Source organism: Desmodus rotundus, chromosome 3 (assembly GCF_022682495.2).
Source record: "Desmodus rotundus isolate HL8 chromosome 3, HLdesRot8A.1, whole genome shotgun sequence".
Classification (NCBI taxonomy): domain Eukaryota; kingdom Metazoa; phylum Chordata; class Mammalia; order Chiroptera; family Phyllostomidae; genus Desmodus; species Desmodus rotundus.
Window position 1 is genome coordinate 153,966,215 of NC_071389.1, and position 24,974 is coordinate 153,991,188.

Here is a 24,974-nt window from a genome sequence, read left to right on the forward strand (position 1 = left end):
CCTCCTGGGTCATGACCACTGTTGAGGCAGGAGGCCCTGCTCCTAAGGGGGGAGGGGGGGTGCCTGCCCTGGGGCTCCCAGGGAGTGAGTACAGGGCAGCCAGCTGGGAGTTCTGGGCTCTGCCGTTCACCCCAGCCGCATCCCCCTGTTAGGCCTGGGGGGGTGGGTGGGAGGACTGAGCCTATTCCTCTCACCCTCTTCTCTGGCCCCACAGGATGCTCCCACAGGCCTAAGGCTGGGTGCTGGTGCCCTAGAGGACTGCATGTTCTGAGGGAAGGGGGGTTATTCTAACTGAGCCAGCCCCAACTGGAGGGAATCCTACCCTGCCCCCAGCCCTTCCCCAAGGCCTTCCTGCACATCTCATTTCTTAAACCCTCCCCCATCTAATGCCATTTGCTGGCTTGCCCCTAGCCAGGCCTCCTGAGGCCTCAGTTGGCTGTGCCTAGGCCCCTTTCCCTAGCTTCTCTGGCCACTCAGCACAGAGTCCCTAAGCCCCCTCCATTCCTTATCTCCTCATCTCTCTAATTTGGAAGCTATCCAGCCAGAGCCAGTCCCTTCAGCCGGCCCCATGTGATGAGGCCAAGTCTCCTTATCAGCCTGCAGGCGGCTGAGATCTCAGGCAGGGGGCCCCCGCCTGGGGGAAGCGTGCAGCCAGCACAGCCAGCACGTGCTGGAAGCCAGCTCCTGGCCAGTGGAAAGTTACTGGGTGGGGTCAGGAAGGTTCAGAGTAGATTCCTCTCTGTCCAGGTACCTCCCTTACTCCTATGTTGGGGGACCTGTTTACACTGGGGGATGGTGACTAGGTGTGCTGTCTGTGCTCCCAACCCCTCCTTCCCAACCTTCCTATTTTCAACTTTCAAGAAATATTGCACAGGCCCTGGCTGATAGCTCAGTTGGTTAGAGAGTCATCCCGATACGCCAAGATTGCAGGTTTGATCCCCAGTCAGGGCACATTCGAGAATCAACCAATGAATGCATCAATATGCGGAACAACGAATCATCATTTCTCTCTGACTCTCTCTCTCTCTTCCTTTTTCTCTCTCTCAAATAAATAAAATTTTAAAAAAAGAAATATTGCTGAAGGATTTAAAGTTTTGTTTCATCTTGGGTATTTGGAGAGATGAACCGAGAAGTGATAGTGGTGTTTCTGTGTGAGGTAAAGGCAGTTATGAGCACGGGTGTGATGCCTACTGTGTGTCGTCCTAAATCAGTCCCTTTCAACGGCCCTACAATGGCGGTGCCTGCACGTCCCCTGGCAGAGGTGGTCAAGGGGCTTGGTAATGAGCCTGAGGTAGCATAGCTAACAGACTGGGGGGCGCTGGGATGAGGCTTCACAGTGGTCAGGCCCTGGAGACACTAGGGATTTGTAGTCCTTGGTGCCAGCCCTGGCTGCTTCCATCTCCCCTCCCACAACCAGCATTGCACTCCGTGGTCTCCACCTTCTGGGGAAGCTGGGTTCTGGTGTCTGATTCCCAGGCTCACTGCCTCATGGTATTAGGCGAGTGTTTCTTGCTGTGTGATTCACTTTTGCTACCAGCAAGAAGGTAGACCCTGGCCAGGGCAACACAGGAGAGGCACCAGAACACTTAATTCCACTAACTCCCCTCCTCCAGTTGCCCCTTCAGCTCCTCTCCGATTTAATCTTTTGGCCCCATTCTGGGGGGTCAGAACTCCTCCCCTTTGCCCTGCCACTCTCAGCCTAGGTCTGGTTTCTCGGAATCTCTCCCTCAAGCCCTCCTCTTCCTAGGAGAGTTTATACAGAAACCAGGACTTTAGAAGCTTATTTGAGGCAGAGCTCCAAAAGCTTGGGGGTGTGGGTGGGAGAGGAGGCAAGTCCTTGGCAATAAACAGCATGAAGGGGCAGCAGAGCCAGGCTGAGGCCCCGCATTCTGCCTGCACCCAAGCCCTGAGGAGCCCCAGGAACATCTGGATGGGTCTTGGAAGGAGGAAGGGCAGGGAAACAGGAATGCAAGATTATGAGAAACCTAAAATGGGCAGGTGTCACAAGCTGCAGAAGAGGAGGGGACCTACAGGCCCCTCGCATTTTCGGCAGGGCTGGGACTGGGTCCAGGAAGAGGTAGGTTGGATTTCATAAAGCTAGAGGCAGCCGGGAATCGGACCATCTGTGATGTGAGGTCAGAGGTCTCCTGCGGAGGGGAAGGCAGGCCGGAGATCTTGTCCTGGAGATTGAAGACTGGGGAACAGGGAGGCACATGGAAGTCCCTGGACTGCTGCTCACCTCCTTCCGTACCGCCTGGGATGGTTCTTCTATCCTCTGCTTGCCGTTCTTCCCAGGGGAGTCGGGGTCAGACTGATACCCTTACTCCGAAAGGCTACCCCTCCCCCTCCTGGGCCCACCTGGAAACGAGTCCAGGTTCGTCCCCTCTCCCGCTGCGCTGGGGATTTCACACCAGCACTTTGCTGCCCCTTGGTGGCTGCCTGAGGAAAAGCAGGGCCTGGTGCTGCTGTGGAGAAGCAGAGGGCCCCATGGCAGGGGTTGTGGGCGGGCTTCCACGACCGGCTCTTCTTCGACCTCTCCAGACCTTTCATCAACCTCCAGCTTTCCCTTTAGTCCAACCACTGCCGCTTCTCTGGACCTTGTTTACCTGTCTGCTGTAGACCACCTGAGCGCCACCCCACCCTGGAGCTTCCTCCCAGTGCCTGAGGACAGAGACACATCCTCAGATGCAAGGGCTGTCCTTCCCGGGCCTCAACTTCCCTGCCTGTGACTGACGGGAGATAAGAATAAAAGTAATTTTGACACCTGAGCTGCTTCCTTTGCATGCGTTTTGCTTGTCGCCTCAGATGGCTCAGGGAGTCTGTGTGAGGTTTAACTGGATTCGGGCTCACACCAGACTCACACCAGAGCTGCTACTCCCAACCTAGTTAACTGTGAATTAACTCTCCACACTTATGTAGAAAAGGGACATTGGTCTTCCTTTGCAGAGGCTGTTGGGACCCCAGAGCTGGAAGGAGTCCTATAGAGCGAGCACCTGTCACAGCCGCAGTAGAGGCTCCTCCTGTCGGGGCCCTTCCAGGGGAGCCTGATCTTTTGCGCGCAGTTCCTTAGAAGATTATTATTTTGACCCAAAATTTGTTTCTCTAGAAGGAAAGCTTTGCTGTACCTGGAAGGTTTCCCCGAGAGTTCAGAATCGCTCTGCCCCGTGTCTGCTGTGAGCCTCTCATTTCCTCTCTTTGAACCAGACCTCTGTCCTAGCTGTCCTCCGCCTGGCCCCTTTGGTACGGCGTTGGGGGTGGGGGGGGGGGTGGGGAGTGGAAGTCAATAACTTGTCTTTCTCATTCTGAAGTCTTTAGATTGAGAATAGCCAAGGACCCAAACCTGAAGAGCCTCAAATGCACAGACTTGGTTTAGGTGTAATTCTGGACTTCAAGCCTGAGCCCGATGCTGCAGTGGGATGAGCCTTTGGGCATCTTCAGAAGGGGTTGAATAGATTTTGCATGTGACCAGTGTCGAATGAAGCAGTTTAAAACAATGGCCACGAGCTCTGTGACTAGTGGAATGTGATGCAAGTGCCATTGTGTGAGTTCCAAGAGTTCTCTGGCCCAGCAATTCCAGCAGAATTCCTGGTTGACCCTGATGATTGATTCTTCCTGGTTCAGAAGCTCTCCACTGGACCAATCACCATGGTACTTCGGTGAGATGCATCGACTGACTGGACCTAGGTCAGATATTCACCCTGGAGCCACATCCATTGATGAGAATGAGGGAGATGAGGGGTAATTCTCCAAAGGAAAATCGGAGTGTGGCTCCCAGCAGAAAGTGGAATGTCAAGCAGGCAAAAACAACACGTCTACCCCGGTAAGACAGGACGCTGTCCTCAGGAAGCTCAGCACGGTGGTGTGGAGATGACAGGGAAGGAACTGTAATGTGACCAGTGCCATGCTAGTGCAGTTACATGGGGAGTTAGAAAACGCTGCTCGGAGGCCTTTGAGCTGGGTCTTAAAGGTTGAGCGAATTTTGCTCACACGGACAAGGGAGAAGAGGGCCTTTCAGACAAAGGGAAGAGCTTGAACGAAGGCCTGGAGGTATGGGATGTTACAGTGTGTGACGAGATGGCGAGCTGTCTGAGGCAGCTGGCACACAGGGAGGTGGAGCTAGGTTCTGCAGGCAGTGAGCACACTGAAGATGATTAAGTAGAGGGGTGACGAGATTAGATCTGTGTTTGGGAAACAACTGTGGAAGATAATTTGGCAACGGTATCAAGTGACTTTTAGAAGCAGACAACCCTTTGGCCCAGAATAGATACTAGATACTTATCCTAAGTGAATAATTGGACAAATGCCAAAAGAATACAAGGCTATCCATTGAAGTAGTGTTCCTCAGAGTGAAATTTTGGAAACATGAGTATTACTATTTATAAACATAAATATTAAACAATAAGGGACTGTTTAACAAACCGTGATAATGCTTATTCCATGAAATACTAAGCAGTCATTAAAAATGATGATATGGGTAAATATTTATATAGAGTCACAATATTGCATATTAATAGTAAATCAAAAAGCAAATTACAAAGTATTTTGTAGAGTATAATCACATTTTTTAATTTTGTAGAAGTATTTTATGCTGTGGCTCAGTGGATTGAGTGCCGGCCTGTAAACCAAAGGGTCACCAGTTCGATTCCCAGTCAGGGCACATACCTGGGTTGCAGGCCAGGTCCCCTGTAGAGGGTGCATGAGAGGCAACCACACACTGATGTTTCTCTCCCTCTCTCTCCCTCCCTTCCCCCTCTCTAAAAATAAATAAATACAATATTTTTAAAAAGTATTTTATGGCTCTTCCTTAAGTAAAATACCAACTAATGAATATAAAAATAATAACAGAATTAGAAAATTTAAAATTTGAGGCTGTTGGCACAAACCTGGCACATCGAGTATCCTTTCCTGAATCTTAATTTCTTTGTCTTCTGTATAAAACCATACATTGTTGAGAACCTATTCCTTCTTTATAAAATAAACATTCATTCATTTAGGAGGTGTTTATTTAGCTTCCAGCACAATGCTAGATGCTGGGGATACAAAGATGAGATATGGTCACTTCCTTCAACAAGTTCATAGTAAGTCAAAAACTGCAATATTGGCCCTGGCTGGTGTGGCTCAATGGATTGAGGGCCAGCCTGGGAACCAAAGGGTCACCAGTTCAATTCCCAGTCAGAGCACATGCCTGGGTTGTGGGCCAAGTCCCAATAGGGGGCGTGCAAGAGGCAACAATACATTGATGTTTCTCTCCCTCTCCTCCTTCCCTTCCCCTCTCTCTAAAAATAAATAAATAAAATATTTTTAAAAGCTGCATTATTGTATGATAAAGGTAGTAGTAGGTGCACATCTATGTAGAAAATATTCACTCTTTTTGAAAGAGAGTGGGTGGTAATGTCTTCACAAAAGAGGATGCATGCGCTGGGTTTCAGGAGAGAAGTTGTGGGCGAGGGGAGGGAAGGTAGATTCCAGGCACAGGAAACTGTGTGCAAGGGTATGGAGCTCCCCCACCCCAGCATATTCGGGGGACTGTGAGTGGCTCAGCATGGCTGGAATAGACATGTTGGGATGGGATGGGGAGTGGGCAGAGGAGGTGAAGCTGAAGAAAGGGACAAGAGTCGGTTTTAAGGAACTTTGTGGGTCATCTTAGGCACCTAAGTCATGCTCCATGGGCCAGAAGCCTTGGCATCACCTGAGAGCTTGTCAGAAATGCTGACTCCTGTCTCACCCCAGACCTCCTGAATCAGAATCTGCATTTATTTTTTTACTTATCTTAACACAGTAGGTGAGTTTAACCTCCTTATCATTTAAATAGAATCTTTTTCACTTTAAAATTTAGATTCAAACCTTTACTTGACTATTTTTGACACACCAATAAGTAACTATACCTTCATTTCTTTTTTAAAATATATTTCATTGATTATGCTATTCCATTTGTCCCATTCTCCCCCCTTCACTCCCCTCTGCCCTGCACACCCCCTCCCTCCCACATTCCCCGCCTTTAGTTCATGTCCATGGGTCATACATATAAGTTCTTTGGCTTCTACATTTCCTATACTATTCTTACCCTCCCCCTGTCTATTTTCTACCTACCATTTATGCTACTCATTCTCTGTACCTTTCCCCCCTCTCTCCCCTTCCCACTTCCCTGCTGATAACCCTCCATGTGATCTCCATTTCTGTGGTTCTGTTCCTGTTCTAGTTGTTTGCTTAGTTTGCTTTTGTTTTTGTTTTAGGTGTGGTTGTTAATAACTGTGAGTTTGCTGTCATTTTACTGTTTATATTTTTTATCTTCTTTTTCTTAAATAAATCCCTTTAACATTTCATATAATAAGGGCTTGGTGATGATGAATTCCTTTAACTTGACCTTATCTGAGAAGTACTTCATCTGCCCTTCCATTCTAAATGAAAGCTTTGCTGGATAGAGCAATCTTGGATGTAGGTCCTTGTCTTTCATGACTTGGAATACTTCTTTCCAGCCCCTTCTTGCCTGCAAGGTCTCTTTTGAGAAATCAGCTGACAGTTTTATGGGAACTCCTTTGTAGGTAACTGTGTCCTTTTCTCTTGCTGCTTCTAAGATTCTCTCCTTATCTTTAATATTGGGTAATGTAATGATGATGTGTTCTGGTGTGTTCCTCCTTGGGTCCAACTTCTTTGGGACTCTCTCAGCTTCCTGGACTTCCTGGAAGTCTATTTCCTTTGCCAGATTGGGAAAGTTCTCCTTCATTATTTGTTCCATTAAGTTTTCAATTTTTTGCTCTTCCTCTTCTCCCTCTAAAATTTAGAGGTACCCTTTAGGTACCCCTAAAATTCTGATGTTGGACTGTTTAAAGATGTCCTGGAGGTTCCTAAGCCTCTCCTCACTTTTTTGAATTCTTGTTTCTTCATTCTTTTTTGGTTGGATGTTTCTTTCTCCCTTCTGGTCCACACCGTTGATTTGAGTTCCAGTTTCCTTCCCATCACTATTGGTTCCCTGTATATTTTCCTTTATTTCACTTAACATAGCCTTCATTTTTTCATCTAATTTGTGATCAAATTCAACCAATTCTGTGAGCATCCTGATTACCAGTGTTTTGAACTGTGCATCTGATAGGTTGGCTATCTCTTTGTTGCTTAGTTGTATTTTTTCTGGAGCTTTGATCTGTTCTTTCATTTGGGCCTTTTTTTTTCCCCCCTGGGGCACCTGTTACATAGTGAGGGGCAGAGCCTTGGGTGTTCACCAGGGCAGGGCAACCCACGTCACTGTTCTGTGATGCTGTATGTGGGGGAGGGGACTGAGAGGGACCAGTGCTGCTTGCTCTGCTCTCTTCAGGTTTTCAGTCACTTCCCCCACCACCCACAAGCAAATTGGGCCCTTCTGGTGCTGATTCCCGGGTGGGTGGGCTTGTGTATGTTCTGGGCCCCTGTGGGTCTCTCCAATGAACTCTCCTGTGAGGCTGGGAGTTTCTCCCACTGCCGCCTCAACCCCACAGGTGTTTTCAGTCAGACGTTTGAGTCTTTATTTCCCAGTGCTGGAACTCTGGGTTGCAGGGTCTGTTGCCAGGTCATCCAGCCGCCACCTTGCCTCAAGTCCTCTCCGTCTGGCTGCCCATCTCCACCCCTCCTACAGGTCTGGATGAATGTGTCTTTTTTAACTCCATGGTTGTCTGACTTCCATACAATTCGATTTCCTGTCAGTTCTGGTTGTTTTTTGTTTTTAAATTGTTGTTGTCCTCCTTTTGGTTGTGCGAGGAGGCACAGTGTGTCTACCTACGCCTCCATCTTGGCCAGAAATCCCAGAATCTGCATTTGAAGAAGAGGTTTGGGTGATTCATTTGCATTTAGGAAGCTCTGATTTAAATACTTTGGACTTTGTTTTGTAGGCTCGAGGGAGCCTGACACAGGTTTGTCCTCCCTTGGCATCCTGAGCAGGAGAAGGTTCTTCATCTACTGTTTCCTGTCCACTCCTTCCCGGTTTCAGCAGCAGCAACTCTGCCTTCTAGGAGCCCCAGAGCTCTCCAGGCCTCGGCCCACTGCTTCCCTCCACAGAGCTTGCCTCAGTCACATTGTCCTGAACACACTTTACAGAATTCTTGAATTCAGAAAGTGCCTTGGTTTTGAAAGGTGATAAATGAAAATGTAAGGTTCTATGAGTCTATGAAAGAAAACTGTGCAGCACGGTGACCTGGTGGAACTCATCATGCCTAGCTAGTGGTACAAACTGAAGACATAAGTCCACTCCAATAACATTAGAAAAATTCACAGATGCTAAGTCCACAACGAACTAAGAAGGGAAGCTAAAGATGCTTGCAGACGTGGTATTTAACCCTATCTTTGTAATAACCTGTACTGAGATTTCTTTTAACTATAAAACTAATATATGTACGTTATTGAAAGTTTGGAAAAATACATTAGTTTAAAGAAGAAAATAAAAGGTCAGTCAGAGAAAAAATCAGAAAGGATTAAAAACAAAATGGGAGAGGCCTGACCAGTGTGGCTCAGTTGGCTGGGCGTTGTCCCACAAAGCAAAAGGTCACAGGGTTTGATTTCCGGTCAGGGCACATGCTTGGGTTACAGCTCACTCCCTGGTCAGGGAGAGAATAAGAGGCAACCCACTGAAGTTTCTCTCCCTTTCCTTCTCCCTCTCTTCCCCGCTCTCAAGAGATAATCTTATAAAAAATTAGGAGAGAGATTAAGTGTTTGCAGACACACAGAATCACATTCTTCTCTTCACCCCAAGCCCTGGGTCCTTCTGATTTGGTGAACCCATAATTGCGGATTGATCAATATTCAATGTTTACATGGTTAGGACTGTAAACTCTGTTGACCACTAAGCTATGTAATATACAGTAGTTGCTTTTCCTTTCTTGCACAATATTTTGCTTTTCTGGAGGTTAATCGCTGTTCTTAATTGTTCATTCATTTGCTTAATTTTTCTGTGTTTTTACTAATAACTTTTTTCTTAGTGCTCCTCTAAGTGGGTAAATATCCTCTCAATATATTTAAGTCCATTAGATGTTCTATCAATTTCATCATGTTGACACCATCTTCCCAGAATCTCCTGCCTTCTCTAACCTGTGCTGTTCCCTCTAAAGACCTGCTGGCAGGAATCTCCCTTTCCCTCTCTCCTGGGTTCCCTCCCCACTCTCCTCTGTTGTAAACCTGCCTTCTGGATTCCATGAATTTCACTTTTTGGATTTTCTACCTCATTTTGGCAGAAAGTGCTTTCCAGAAAGAGTTCATGGAAGATAATGTTTTTGGCTTCTTGCATATCTGAAAAATGTCTTCATTATGTCTTTATACTTAATTGTTTGTGTATAGAATAAAAGATCGGAAGTAACTTTCCTTCAGAATGTCCAAGGCATTGTTCCATTGCCTTCTGGGTGTCAGTGTGGCTTTGTGATTCAGTGCTAGTATGATTCTTGATCCTGTGTATTTAATATTTTGTTTTGAATCTGTCTGGAAACATGTCTGATTTTCTCCTTGTCCTCAATGTTCTGAAATTTGACCATGTTATGTTTTGTCGTGGAACTACTTTTATCCATTATAACTGATACCTGATGGGTCTTTCAGTTTGGTGAAATTTTCATGAATGATTTCTTCGGTAGTTCTTTGATAAATAGTTTGATAAGACCCCGTGCTTTCTCTTTCTGGAAGTCCTATTATTTAGACATCAGACCTTCTAGGTTGGGCTCTGTCTTTTGTCTTCTATTTTCCATCTCTGCCTTTTTTCCTCCGATTCTGTTTGTCATCCAGGAACCCTGACTGATATAATAAAAATGATTGATTTCAGAGGCGAGGAGAAGAGATTCTGAAAATAAATGAGGGAACTAGCTGTCAGTAATCTGAAGATCCTATGAGATTTGAAAAGGGACAAGAAAATGGTTTGGGTTGTGGAGGGCAGGCTACAGAAAGTCTTCCAAAAGGTCTTCATATACATTCTTCGTCTCACCAGTAATTAGTGAAGGTAGGTCATTGGCTTTATGCATCCCTTGGAGTCTAAAGCGTATCTTGTGGAGAGATGGAGGGTGAGAAATATCCTTATTTCCATTTTATCTTCCATTTGGGATTCAAGCCAAAAAAAACCCCAATATGTGAACAAGGAGAATCTGAAGCCCATATCATATTTAATGAATTAATGTACAAAAATCCAGCTCCAATCTTCTGGCCAATATTCTACAAATATTCACTCTCTTTTTCCTCTCCCACTCACCCTAAACAGAGACTAGTTAGTTTTCTCCCAAATCCATGTGTTTCTCCTTCTGGGACACATTGCTGGGTTATATTCCCTACCCCTCTTATATCTGGGTGGGCCATGGGGCCGAGTTCTGGCCAATGGAATATGTGTGAGAACAAGGAATGTCTGTTCTGGACTCGGCGCCCAAATCATCACTTGAGATTCCCCAGGCTCTCTCCTCCCTCATCTGCAGCCAGATAAAGAGGACTCACTCAAGGACACCAGGGCCTCTGGGAAAGGCAGGACATCTAAATGAGTTTGTGAAGTCTCTGAGAAGCAGAGGGCCCTTCCTTCCTCCCCCACTGACCCACATTGGACTGTGACGTAGGGAGAAATAAACCTTTATTGAGATTTGGAGGTTGTCTGTATAGTACTTAGCCTACCCTGACTAATTTGACTCCATCTTTGAAGAAACTGCCTTTACCTCCTGGGTCTCTGTTTCCTCATCTGAAAATGAGGGGTTTAGAATGGCTGCTCTCTTGGTTGCCTTTCCGCTATAACATTCCATTTATAAATTATATGGTTTCAAGCTCTACAAGGACTAATTGAAGAATTTTTTCAATTATAATAAAGAGTAAATTCCCCATGTATAGATGGGTTGTGTTCCAAAAGTTCAGGTATGAGTCCCTTGTTAGAACACTGATTATGTCAGAAAATAGATTTAATATTTTAAAGTACGCACAGATTCATGCTTAACCCTCAGTCTGAGGCCCCCCGAGCCCCAGCTTCAGGCAGTGAGTGAGGCAGGAACTGAGCAGAGGCTCTGAAGCACGATTAGAGAGGGACAGGATGGGAGGGTAGGACAGGGTGGACCGTGGGCCGGCTGCCGGCTGCACGAGCTTCCTTGGGAGGCCACAGGAGCCATCATACATGTGAATCACTCCTACCTTGGGTATTTCCAATTCCACTTCTTAATTTTAGCTGTGCTTGGGCACACTTTTGTGCAGGACCGAGATGGATTTACTGCGGAGCTAATAAAGCTCATGCTTCAGGGTCCCCCTTCCAAGGCCTTAGAATTATGTTCAAAAGGTTTTCATAAAATTTGAAAAAGTAAGATATTTTAACTGTAGTTGGTTAAGGCTGCTGTCTATTTCCACTTCAATTCCTCCCCTTTGTGTTAGATGGCACCAGAATGGCCAAAGGCATTTTCGGAATCCAGCTGAAAGGAAGTTTAGTTGGGATACATTATGTTAGGTATCTGTTCACACGGTTTATAATTACTTCCATGCATAGTTGAGCAATGACCCACAGCCCATATGAAGGGATAGCTCCAGGAATTTATCTGCTTACTTCGCTAACTCACCTGGAATTGTGACTTGTAAGTGCAAGGCCGAAGTTCAAATCAAGATGTAAGCATTTCCTACAGCACCTGGTACCAGAAGTGTAAGGGACTGAAGGAGAATCAAGTTTTAAAAATATACAGAGCCAGAAGCAATCTGAAGAAAATTCTTCCAATCATCAGCTGTGCAAAAATATAAGCAAAAAGGTTTCTGTCCCCGTTGACATCCAATGCAGAGAAGTTTTGTCCTGTTGGCAATATACTTGGTAACGGTGTATACCATTATAAATGTATCATTCTCTTCTTTTTCCATGAGAACTGTTCAAAATACAATGTATCAGAATTCCAATCTTTTTACAATTTTTGATGACTTGACTTAAATTATGATATCGACACAGATAATTAAAAACTCATAATACATCACTTATAATGAGGTTTTCAAAGACAAATTGGGCTGGCCGCGGTGGCGCGCGCCTGTAGTCTCAGCTACTGGGGAGGCTGAGGCAGGAGGATTGCTGGAGCCCAGGAGTTCTGGGCTGCAGTGCTCTATGCCCATAGGGTGTCCGACTAAGTTCGGCATCAATATGGTGACTTCCCGGGAGCGGGGTGCCACCAGGTGGCCTACGGAAGTGTGAACCGGCCCAGGTCGGAACCGGAGCAAGTCAAAACTCCCATGTTGATCAAAGACAAATTGGCTAGTAAATGCAGTCAATTCAAAGAGTACGTCTCTCTTGACAAGATGTCCACACCAGCAGTACCAGCGAGTATTCCTGCAGCCACTCCAGCCCACGCGGGCCCCAAGCCTCAGCCCCAGACCTGGTCCCAACCTCAGCTCCAGTGGCAGCCCCAGTTCCAGTGCCGGTTCCAGCTCCAACTCCAGTGTCAGCCTCATCCCCCACCGGGCGACAGCACAGTGGCTGTGATCTATTGGCTCCTGGCCAGACTTGGCCTCAGCGCAGACACCCCCCCACCCCCCCACCCCCCCCACCCCCCGCCGCGCAGACCCCCCATGCAGTTGCTAGTTGCTGGCTGGTCCTGCTCCACCAGGTCCCTTCCTGGCGGCCGTGTGGTCTGGCTGCATCCGGTCACTTTGGCCTCCATCGTGGATACCTACGAGCTATACAACCACGGTGCTGCCCAAGTTATCGTGACTCTGCTGGGAACCACTGACAAGCACTCAGCGGAAGTCACCGCATTGTTTTTCAGTGCCTCACAATGAGTTTAGAAGACAACGTGGCTGTTGACAAGAAATTTGCTGAGAACATGTATGAATTGAACAGGAAAGTCTCTCCAAATGAGCTCATGCTGGGCTGGCACCCTTCTGGCCATGACATCACAGAGCACTCTGCTGATGCGTGAGTACTACAGCCGGGGAGACCCCAGCCCCATTCTCCTCACTGTGGACACGAGCCTCCAGAATGGTCGCGTGGGCACGAGGTTTATGTCAGCACTTTAATGGGTGTCCCTGGGGGGACCATGGGGTGATGTTCACTCCTCTGACAGTGGAATATGCGTACTATGACCCTGACCATGAAGACCCGTTTTAGCCCCAGCCGGGTGATTGGAGTCTCAAGTGACCTGCAGCAAGGAGCCGGGCCGGGGGCTCTCATCCAGCACGCCCTAACACAGTGTCGCAGCGAGCAGAAGTTGTTCGGACTGGAAAGGTGTCCGCTGGCAGTACTGTAGGCCGCTTCTTGATGACTTACCCAAGTGCCCAAGATAGTTTCGGATGACTGGGGGACCGCGATCACCAGCAACATCAATGTCCTGCTGCTGGTGAGCTGCCTGCCAGGCTCCCACACTCACAGGTCGCCCTCAGTGAGAAACCTGGGGGCCTGTCAATGGGCCCCAGCAGCGCCCCTTCCACTCTGGCGGGCACTCTGGGGCTCAGAATGAAGTGGGAGTGGCTGCTTGTGCTTTGCGCCACACTGAAAGAGCCAAGCCGCTGGTGACTCTAAATATACACAGCCTATCTTTTGTAAATAATTATTTTTTAAAGAGTACATTTAAGATTAGTCCCTGAACACGGAAATTTGAAATGCTCTGGAATCTTATAGGTCATAGATGAAAGAAATTTTGATCAAGGGTTTTCCCCAGTTTGGTAATAAACCTAAGTGTTTACATGATATTGCCAAAAACAAACTGTGAACCTGAAAGAAACTTTCCTAAACAATCAAAAAATAGAAGAAATCTGATCCACCATGCTAAGAAAAGTCTGAGTTATCTTGATAGTCCTCTCTATAAAGAAGTGCTACTATCAAAATATTGTCATATAAAGAGTATACAAAGCAATCAAAGAGTAAACAGCCAAAAAAGTAATATTCAAGTATGGGAATTTTTTCTGATACTTGTGGTGTTTGTCAGCTTTTTAAAATGTGTAAATTGTTCCCCGGGCGGGGTAGCTCAGTCCATTAGTGCATTGTCCCGGGAGGTACTCCAAGGATGCAGGCTCAGTCCTTGCTCAGGCCACATACCAGAATCAGCCAATGAATGCATCACTACGTGGAACAACAAAGCAACATCTCTCTCTCCCCCCATAAAATCGATCAATAAAAAAATGTGTAATTTGTTGTAATTTATGTTCTTATTATAAATAAATACTATTCACTTTAACATCTATCTTTATATTTGTGATTTCTTTCTTTAAAACACCCCTCCCCCACAATTGTAAAAGCAACGGGCTCTACAAAACCCAGCCAACTGCAATGTACAGCACGTTCTCAGGTGCTGCTACAGCTGTTTCAAGTGCTGGGACCAATTTCTCAGGCCCCAGAACCAGAAGCTGAGTATCATCAGGTTGTCTGGACCAATCAGGCTCTGAAAAAAGGGTACAGGTTCCAAAAATCACCAGAGTGGGTCAGACTAAAATGCTTCTCCATGGGCTCACCTCTGAGGCATTTTAGGTCCCTAGTAACATTGCCAGGCCCACCCCTATCTGTGCTTCTCAAGGATCCCAGGGTCAGGAGGAACCTGCTTTTTACCATGTAGGTCTGATGCCTTTTCTTTTCTTTTTTTTTCCCTGATGAACAGTGTTTTGAGAATTCAAAAACATGCCAGTGTCCTTAATCCTTCATGAAATTAAACTCTTTACTGGCAAATTATATATATACATTGTGTTTAAACAAGCAAACAGAAACAGTGTTTACTAATAAGCAAGGCGATTCCAGCTCCTTGATAATTAGGTGTTGTGAAGTGTTCACACTAGCATCGTCTAGTGACAAAAAGGGGTAAGCTCAGTTCGCCCTCATCTGTCAAACACTGGGAACAGAAATGGTGCGGTGCTGCTGTTTACCCCCACCCCCACCCCTTTTCCCCCTTTCTGGAAGTTGTGCAGAGTACTGCGGTTTATTCAATTCCACTGTGACTTTTGGTCATTAATTTATGTCCTCAAACAGATCAGGCAGAGATCAAAGTATGAAGTAAAAACTGGGAGGAAAAGAGACAGAGCCTATTTTTACCCTGATGACACTATCTGCAGAGTTCATGCTTCGATCCCTTAGAAGTTCAGCAAATCGCTGGCCTTGAGAATCAGAATGCCTGTTTAAGACGGTTGCTCAGGTAGGGAGAGGTCAGCACAACTCTGCTGACCCTTGGCTGAACCTATTGCAGATTCCGGGTCATCCTGGCTTCTGACTTGAACCTGCTACCTAGGCTGACCCCTGAGCCTCGCCAGCTCTGCTTTCTCCTATCTGTGGCTCAGCCCACATCCTGCCCAGCTCCTTTCCACCATGTCTGTTTCCGTTTGGTTCCTTTCTCCCTTCCATGTTTGTTTTTGCCAAACAGATCTGGCTTTAGTCACCAGGGAAGTTAATCCCTTGCATCGTTTATTAAATTTGTTTTTTTAAAAAAAGAAATTCATTTCGTTGTGGTCAGAACACTTAAGATCTGCCCTCTTAACACATTTTTAAAAATACAGTACAGTATTGTTTTCCATAGGCATAATGTTGTACAGATCTCTAAACTTGTTCATCCTGCATAACTGAAATTTGTATCTACTCTCCCTTTCCCTCTCCCCCAGCACCTGGCAACTGCCATTCTATTCTCCAATTCTGTGAGTTTGACTATTTTAAACACCTTTATATAAGTTGAATCGTACAGTATTCGTCCTTCCATGAATGACTTATTTTACTCAGGATAATATTCTTAAGGTTCGTCCATGTTTTCATAAACGGCAGGATTTCCTTCTTTTTTGAAATGAATAATATTCCATCGTATGTGTATAACACATTTTAAAATCTGTCCATCTGTTGTTGGACATTTGTTTCCACATATTGGCTAATTGTGAGTAATGTTGCAATGAACAAGGAAGTGTTAATGTCTCTTTGAGATCCTGATTTCAATTCTTTTGGATAAATATCCAAAAATAAGATTGCTGGATCCTATTGGAGTTCTGTTCTTAACTTTTTGAGGAAACTCTATACTATTTCCTATACAGGCTGCACCATTTTACATTCCTACCAATAGCATACACAGGGTTCCAATTTTTCCACATCCTGCCAACTCTTGTCTTTTGTTGTTTTTATAACAGTCATCCTCATAGATGTGAGGCGATATTTCACTGTGGTTTCGATTTGCATTTCCCTGCTGATTAGTGATATTGAGCATCTCTACATACACCTGGTGTCCATTTGTATGTCTTCCTTTGGAGAAATGTCAATTCAACTTCTCTGAGCATTTTAAAATCATTTTATCAGGGTTTTTTTCACTATTGAGTTGTAGAAGTTCCTTATATATTTAGGAAATTAATCCCTTATCAGATACATGCTTTGCAAATACGTTCTTCCATTCTGTAGGTTGCCTTTTCACTTTCTCAATGGTTTCCTTCGCTGTACATAAGCTTTTTAGCTTGATGTAGTCCCACTTCTCTATTTTTGCTCTTCTTGTCTGTGCTTTTGTTTTCATACGTACGAACTCGTTGCCAAGATCAATGTCATGAAGCCTTTCCCTGTTTTTTTTTTTCCTGCCCTAGCAGTAATAAAGTTTCAGGTCTCATGTTTAAGTTGTTAATCTATTTTGAGGTAATTTTTGTGTAAGATAAGGGTCTGCTTTCATTCTTTTTCATACGAATAACCAGTTTTCCCAGCAGCATTTGTTGACATTGAGTTTTCATTCAGCAAATATTTGAGCATCTTTGGCCCAAGCATTATGGTTGGCATGGCGATTCAAGGCTGTGAATAACGTAATGGTTGCATGCACTGCCTCTGGAGCCAGACTTCCTGGGATCGAATTCTGGTACAACCATTTCTGTGTGACCTTGGGTACGTTACTAACTTCCTTGTGCCCCAATGTCCGTATCTACATAAAAGGGATGATATTTATGCTTCTTTCCTCACAGAGTTGGTGTGAGGATGAGTTATTGCATGTTAAAGGGCTTAGAAAAGTGTGACACTTTTGGATAAATATTCAAAAATAAGCACTCTTAAGCACTGGCTCCTAAGGCATAGTCCTTGCCTCTCAAGAAGCTCACAGTCTACACCTGCCCTGGCCTCCTGTCCCACCTGGCGGGCATGGCCATTGGGGTCTTTTGGCACCTCAAGTGACACAACTCCTTGTTACCCTTTCCTGGAACCACGGCATAAACCAAGTACAGATTCCTATGTCACAGTTTCGCTGTGTGACCCTGGACAAGTAACTTCTACTCTCTGGCTCTCACTTTATACATTTGTAAAGGAAGAAAATTGGACCAAAATTGATTTCCAAGATCCCAAGAAGCTCCTTATTCTGGATAGCCCAAGTTGAAACTATGTCAGCTTGGGAAAGTCACTTAACCTCTCTGTTGTTTCCTCACAAGGAAAATGGGATAATACTATCAACCACTTCCCAGTTTAGGTGAGAACTCTTAAGGGAAAGCCAGCGCCGTGAGTCAGCGTCGCTCAGTGGGTGCCGCCTTCCTGTCCCCTGGCCTTGGCCGATCGCGCAGGCGCACTGGCGCCGCGGCAGCAGGTTCCCGACTTCCGGTTCCTCGGGGATCCAGGGGCCAGACCGAAGCTAATGGCGGCGTCCGCGAAGCAGACCATCGGAGGAGTAGAGGAGGAAGTCGCGGTGGAAGAGAAACCGCGAGTCCTGGCACCCGGGGCCGCCCCGTTTGGAAATTTCCCTCACTATTCCCGCTTCCACTCTCCAGAGCAACGGCTCTGCCTCCTGCCTCCGGAGCTGCTTGGCCAGCTCTTCCCTCAGGGTCCCGAGAGGAAGCCCATTGTGGGGCTAGACGTGGGGTGTAACTCCGGGGTGAGTGACAGGGGAAGGATCGGAGTTCGGGGAGCCCAGCGGTTGGCTGCCTCCATGTCCAGTGGGGTTCTGGCCTGGGCTTTGCCATCACGCCTTTCCCAAAAATGAGCTTAAATGTGTAGCGTTAATAGACTCTGTGCTGCTACTAGTTGCTCTCCAGGGTCCCACCACCATCTGCCAGGAATCTTGTGGGGGAATGTTTCTTGGCTACGTTTTGAATTTCCCCGTCTCCGCCTCCGCGTTCGCCACCTGGAGGCCAAACCCGGGGTGGGAAGATTTTCCGTGCCGGGCCTCTGGCGCTTGCCTCCTGCCGGAAGCCCGTGGGCCAGAGAAGCCCGTGGCTGGGTAGAGGGGGGGGCTTCCAGAGACCTACGCTTGGGAGCACCGTGGTGGGATAGGTTTACTGGAAGAGATGAGCCAGAGATGACTGAATCGTGCCTGGAATTAAGATTCATGTGCTATGTGGTGCAGGACACCCTGGAGTCAAGTCGATATTTATTTTAAAAGCAATGAGTTTAGGGAGTACAGTGTTGAGAGGGTCGGGAAGGAAAAGTACAGCATCCTAGTGGAGGAAGGCATTGCCATGTTGTCTTACCAAAAAGATATTCTTAGACGTGTAATGGTTACAGTTAAATCACGTGCAAAATAGCGAAATGTCTCTGTGACACCAAATGCTTCATAGTCCACCTCCAAGAGCGGCAGAGGGTGGGAGAATTTTGTTGTGTTGCTAGTCATCTGCAAAAGAGATTTTGGTGAAGGGCTGAAGGCTATAGAGACACAGCTAATAAAGGGGAGAGGGACATTTGGATACAGACTCAAAACTGGAATGATCAAACAGGTGGGGTGTCTGGGTGTCCCCTGAAAACATTCCTCCACTATGATGATATAGGAAGTCAGAGGGGGAAAGCAATATAAAAGAAAGACTGGGTTTAAGGCTTGGGATTTTACGAAAGACATTAGGAAACCATAGGAGATTTTAAAGTTGACAGGGGTGTATATATACACGGTAGAGGAAAGGACATAGCTGTCGTTAATGAGGGCAGTAGTTCCCAAACCTGGTTGTACATTTAGGGAGCAAGTCTACTGGCTCTAAATCTTCCTTTTTCCAACACAGTGGCAAATAACTTATTGGCTATGCATCCTATGTGTATATAAGCATTTATGTATGTATAAATACCTCCTCTCTTTTAGTTTTACAAATGGTAGTACACTATTTTACACCCTGCTTTTCTTTTTATCTTTTTTATTGAGTTTACTGGGGTAACATTGGTTAATAAAATTATATAGAATTCAGGTGTACAATTCTATCATACATCATCTGTATATTGTATTGCACCTTTTTATTTAATAATTTGAAGGTCACTCATGTCACTGCATTCTTTTTCAGCAGCTTTGAAATATTTTATTGGTCAGATGCGCCATAATTTGTGGGGTGCTTTGTTTAAACTTTAAGAACTCCTAGGCCCCTCTCTAGACCTACTGAATCAGGATCTTGGGATGTTAAACCCTTGAGTCTGTATTTTCTTTTTTAAGTTCCCAAGGGTCTAGGTTTGGAGAATCAAGGATGGAGAGACGCAGTGGAGGAGGGACTGATATGACAAAATGATTGGTCAAACAAGGGGCACACCCAAGATCAGATAGAAGGAGGGAGACAGCAAAGAAGTAAATGCATGGGGAGGAAATTAAGCAGCATAGTGTAGAGCCTTCCTACACAAAGTGTGGTCCGTGAACTACAGCTTCAGCATGACTTGGAAGCTTATTAGAAACACAGAACACAGCCCCCACAACAGATTTGCCAAATCAGCGTTTATTTTAACAAGATCCCTAGGGGATATGTACGCCCATTGAAGAGTGAGAAGCCTGGTGTAGGAGAAAGAATCTAATGCAGACTAACTCTTGCTGTATGCTAACCATGTGACATGGGGCAAGTAAAGTCACTAGCCTCGGGACCACAATTTTTAAAATACAGTTGTAGGTTTTTTGGGAGTTTGTGTGTGTGTGAGAGAGAGAGAACTATTCTACACACAGAGAAGTGCATAAAACATAAATCTATACTTGTGAATTATTATAAAGAGACACCTTTATAACTACTGTCTAGGTCAAGAATAAAACATCTGCAGTAGCCCACAGGTTTCTCATGTACCTTTTTCTGTTCACAAACCCCCCTCTTCACACAGAGGTAAGAATTAGTCTGACTTTTATTATTGTTTCTTTATACCTCACTATTTTTGTATCCCTAAACAATAAAGTTTAATTTTATCTTTTTTCAATTCTTTTTTAAATTGAGAGAGAAATACTGATTTGTTGTTCCACTTATTTATGCATTCACTGGTTGATTATTGCATGCACCCTGACCGACCTGGGATCGAACCTACGACCTTGGCATATTGGGACAATGCTCTAGCCAACTGAGTTACTTGGCCAGGGCTAATTTTATCCATTTTTGAACTTCATATAAATGGAAGTTTACCATGTATTTTCTTTTATGTTTTGCTCTTTTATTCAGCATTACATATATTTATGAAAGTCATTCGTGTTGCTGTAATTAGCTGAATTCCTTCATTTTTAACTACTGTTTAGTATTCCATCTTAATGACTACATCACATTTATTTATCCATGCTACTATAGGACATCTGGGTTGTTTCCAGCCACATTCTCTTCATCTGCACCAAAGGCATAAATATTTTCCTCACGTGATTGTTACTCAGAGCAAATGAGGTAGTGAATAGGAAAATGCCTTGAAAAATGTATAGAACAGCATAAACTTGAGTTAGAATAATGGTTATAGAAGTCAAAGAGAGAAATGAGATGGTCACTTGTTTGAGTCAAAAAAAGTGCTAAGATGGTGAAAATCATAGATGCAGAAATAGAGTGTCGGAAGGGAGTGGTGGAGCATAGGACAGGTAGTAAAATTAAAGCTGTAGAGTGAAGGCTGAGTGAGGACTTTTTGGAATCCACTTTCCCAACCACAGGTCTGAGAAGCAGGTTTTTATAAGATGGTGCTTGCTCTATTCCTCTCCTTCCTGGTAAGGAACACCAGTTATGCCCCTGGAGCTTTTCCTCATCCCTGGAGTCTGGGATGCCCCCAAAACAAAAATATATTTACTAGCATATGAAGCTGAAAAATACTGCTCTAGTTTCTTTCATACATCTATTGGGTTGTAACTTTCAACCACACTACCCAGTCTGCCATCAGTCAGGAAAGCATAGAGATGATTCATTACAGCCTGTCACCCCTGGAGGGCGCTGAGAGCCTGCTTTGTGGAAAACTTCCCACGCAACCTCTTTTGGCTCTAGTTTAGGAGCCTCACCCTCTAAAGCCAGGAGTAGAAGGCTGTCTCAGTAAAAGATAAGCGGATAAGAGATAGGTTTCTCTTCTGTTCACTGGTTGAAAGCAGCAATGACAAAGCTCTTTTGGATTCCTCTAGGACCTAAGTGTGGCTCTGTACAAACACTTCCTTTCCCTACGTGATGGGGAGAACTCAGACGCCTCAAGAGAATTCCGTCTCCTCTGCTGCGACATAGATCCAGTCCTGGTGGAGCGAGCTGAGAAAGAATGCCCTTTTCCTGATGCCTTGACTTTTATTACCCTGGACTTCATGAATCAAAGGAGCCGGAAAGTTCTCTTGAACTCGTTTTTAAGCCAGTTTGGACGCTCTGTGTTTGACATTGGTTTCTGCATGTCAATAACCATGTGGATTCATCTGAACCATGGGGACCGTGGCCTGTGGGAGTTCCTGGCTCACCTCTCCTCCCTCTGCCACTACCTCCTTGTGGAGCCACAGCCCTGGAAATGCTATCGGGCAGCTGCAAGGCGTCTTCGAAAGCTGGGCCTCCATGATTTTGACCACTTCCACTCCCTTGCCATCCGAGGTGATATGGCCAATCAGATTGTACAAATCTTGACCGAGGACCATGGCATGGAATTAGCATGCTGCTTTGGCAACACCAGCTGGGACCGAAGCCTTTTGCTCTTCAGGGCAAAACAAACCACAGAGACTCATTCAATCCCTCAATCACTGATAGAAGGGAAAGAAAAGAACAGATTAAGGTCCTGGAGGTAGTGAGGTAAGAGGGTGAGAAGACCAGGAAAGAGATACTGAAAGGCTTTTATCCTGAGAATTAATTTCACTCTCCTTAATTCCTTAACAGGCCGCTTCAAAACCCGGGGGAAAGCTTTCGGCAAAATGTCCAAGATGCAATTGAAAAAAACAAGATCTGTTCCCCATTATTTGGGATGACCCTGGAGGAGAATGCATCTGTGGGGCACTGAGCTGGGCTCTCTGGATTGAGATGGCCCAGAGAAAGTGATCCATTTCTGGAATAGTGAAGAAGCTGCTTTTGGTGGCTATTTATAAAGACAAGGCTAGCTTTAGAATGTATCAGTTCCCTGGGCCGCTTGAATCTGATCTGGCTTCTTCAGGATTTACTCATCATGCTTTGGGGCAAAACCTCACAATACAATCTGAAAAGAGTCAATGGCCTGGCTAAAGGAGAGGGTTAGTCGGAAAAACATCTTTCCAGAGCAGGTCAAGTCTCCAACCTGACCAGGCTCAGCACAGCAGTTACAGACCCTAGGCAATAAGCATTGGCTGACATTTAAAAGATGTTTGAAAGATTTAAATTATGGGAGGAGATAGAAGAGGTGAAGGGGGGGATAAATGGTGATGGAATGAAACCTGACTTTGGGTGATGAACACAATACAATATATAGGTGATATATTATAGAATTGGACACCTGAAACCTGTATAATTTTTATTAACCAATGTCACCCCAATAAATTCAACAAATAAATAAATTATTTTAATTATGAACCCCAAATCCAGTAGTATAAATGAAATGACGTGGGACTGTATATAATATATATAATTATATATAATAAAGTGACAAGGATGGTTGAGAATGTCCTGTGAATCTAGGGTAGATAAGAAACTTCTGCTTTTACCCACTCTATCCAGGAAGTTTCAGCTCAAGCAAAAACCTCACCCAAGCTCAGAACAGAAAACAAGCCAGTGAGTAAGTTAACACTAGACTTTTGGGGCAGCATCCTCTACCACAGCACGCAAGTACGGGGGTAGGAATACATTCGAGAAGCATGCCTAAAATGCAGTCTACAATTGGATAACTACACTGTAAGTGCTGTGGGTAGTAGTACTGATGTCTGTTGGGTTTTGATTTTTAAAACACCCGTCAGTTGAATCCAAAGAGAAGTAGAAGATGGGGAAAGATCTGTTCGGTGAAGAGAAGATGGAAACAAAACATATGGTGTTTGCCGTGTATAATGTGCACCCACGTTTTTGGCTCAAACTTTCAGGAAAAAAATCTTGTTTTAATTTTTTAATTCAAATAATTACAAAACACAAGAACAGGTACAAGGTACAAGAAATTTGGTACAAAACTGATTATTGTATTCCAGGGTGTTATTTTGCATACACGTATTGTTATTGCTTTCTAGAGTTATACTTTTAACACATAAGCATAGATAAAAGAATTAAAAACATTTATATAGATATGGAATTAGTACTACCCATGTAGAATGTGCATTCTCATTTTCCCCTCAAAAATTGGCAAGAAAATGCATATTATACACGGCAAAATACAGTATCTAGCTAAGAATGGAAATTGGGTTGATGAGCTTCAAAATCCCTAAAATCCTATTATTTTCTGAATTGAAGTGATAGAAGAAGGAACAGGGAACAAGAGCATCTGGACCACCAATCTGACATGAACCTATTGAGGGGGAAATTGGGGAAAAGCTCCTGCTAAGGAATTTGAACTTTATGCAAGAGAGAGTGGAGGCCACTGCTGTCCCCACACAGCAGGAGGGTGGAACTAAAACCTTCATTCATTTATTTATTTTTAAGATTTCATTTATTTTTAGAGAGGGGAAAGGAGAGAGAAAGGAGAGAAACATCACAGTGTAGTTGCCTCTCATGTGCCCCCACTGGGGACCTGGCCTGCAACCCAGGCATGTGCCCTGACTGGGAATCGGACCAGTGACCCTTCGGTTCACAGGCCTGCACTCAATCCACTGAGCTACACCAGCCAGGGCCATTTTAACCATTTTTAAATGAACAATTCCATGGCATTAAATACATTCACAATGAGGAATCTGTTTTTAACAAACATCCTAGATGATTCTGATGTAAGCAGACACAGACCACACCTAGGGATCCATCCAGTTCTACATATTTTTCCTCCACTGAGTTCCTCCACTCCCTGCCTTTAACAACTGCCTATATACTAATGACCCCCAAATACATTGGTAGCCTGCCTCCACTGTTCCAGGTGAGTGTTTTTCCTGTTTTGTAGTCATATCCCCCAGATATTTCTTAGACACCGCAAATTCAACATATCCCAAAAGCAAACTCATTCCCCTCATTCTAAACCTAATCCTTTCTTAATGGTGGCATCCTCCCATTGCTCAGGCTACGAACCTCAGTTGACTCTCCTCCCTTTTACTCACTGAAATAGCAACAAGCTGAAATAGTCACACTGAAATAGTGACAAGTACAACCAATTCTGTCCATAGCATGTAAACCCCATTTATTCTGTCCATGTGGCTGGCACCTGTCATGGGTTTCTGCCATCTATCCGCCAGCCCACTCTCTGTCCTGCTGCCAATGTTCTTTCTCTCTTAAAAACCTTCAGTGACCTAGAGTCTGTCCCTATCCAGCACCTAAACTCACGTTGTTTAATACAGTAGGTACTTACTATTTAAATTAAGATGCAATAAAATTCAGCTCACCCCAGCCAGTGTGGCTCAATTGGTTGGGTGTCATCCCATGAACCAAAAGGTCACTGGTTCGATTCCCTGTCAGGGCACATGCCTGGAATGCAGGTTTGGTCCCCCGGGGCGTGTACAGAAGGCAACCAATAGATGTTTCTCACCCTCTCTTTCTCCTCCCCTTCCCCTCTCTCTAAAATAAAAAATAAAATATTTAACATTCAGCTCCAAAGTCACATCCTAGCCACATTTCAGGTACATGGTCGCTGTATGTGACTAGTGATTACCTTACTGGGCAGCACAAATATAGAACATTTCCGTTGTTGCAGAAAGTTCTGTTGGATACTACTGGTCTTCAAGGAGTTAATTACTGATGGTTTGGGGGGTCAAAACTGAATATAAAACTCTGGAAGTCATTCATATAGAGTGATTAAGATTTAATGAGTAGTGAACTCCAAAAATAAGTGGTTATGATAGCAGGGGACCAGGTCCTAGGTCCGAGGGCTGAAAAAGGAAGAACTAAAA

The 24,974-nt window shown here is 45.0% G+C and overlaps 1 protein-coding gene and 1 pseudogene across 2 annotated transcripts; both read left to right on the forward strand.

The window, feature by feature from the left end:
• The first annotated feature begins 12,231 nt into the window (after positions 1-12,231).
• Positions 12,232-13,444, forward strand: LOC112318594 (eukaryotic translation initiation factor 3 subunit F pseudogene; annotated as a pseudogene).
• Positions 13,445-17,437: 3,993 nt separating this feature from the next.
• On the forward strand, positions 17,438-22,543 carry BCDIN3D (BCDIN3 domain containing RNA methyltransferase). 2 transcript variants are annotated; one of them, XM_045184330.2, is made up of 3 exons: positions 17,438-17,720; positions 21,150-21,789; positions 21,874-22,543. In XM_045184330.2, exons 1-2 carry the CDS (start codon positions 17,484-17,486, stop codon positions 21,783-21,785), a joined length of 873 nt encoding a protein of 290 aa, XP_045040265.1. In that variant the 5' UTR covers positions 17,438-17,483; the 3' UTR covers positions 21,786-21,789; positions 21,874-22,543. The 2 variants fall into 2 exon arrangements, with proteins under 2 accessions (XP_045040265.1, XP_024431662.1); XM_024575894.3 differs by having other exon boundaries at positions 21,150-22,543.
• Positions 22,544-24,974: the final 2,431 nt, after the last annotated feature.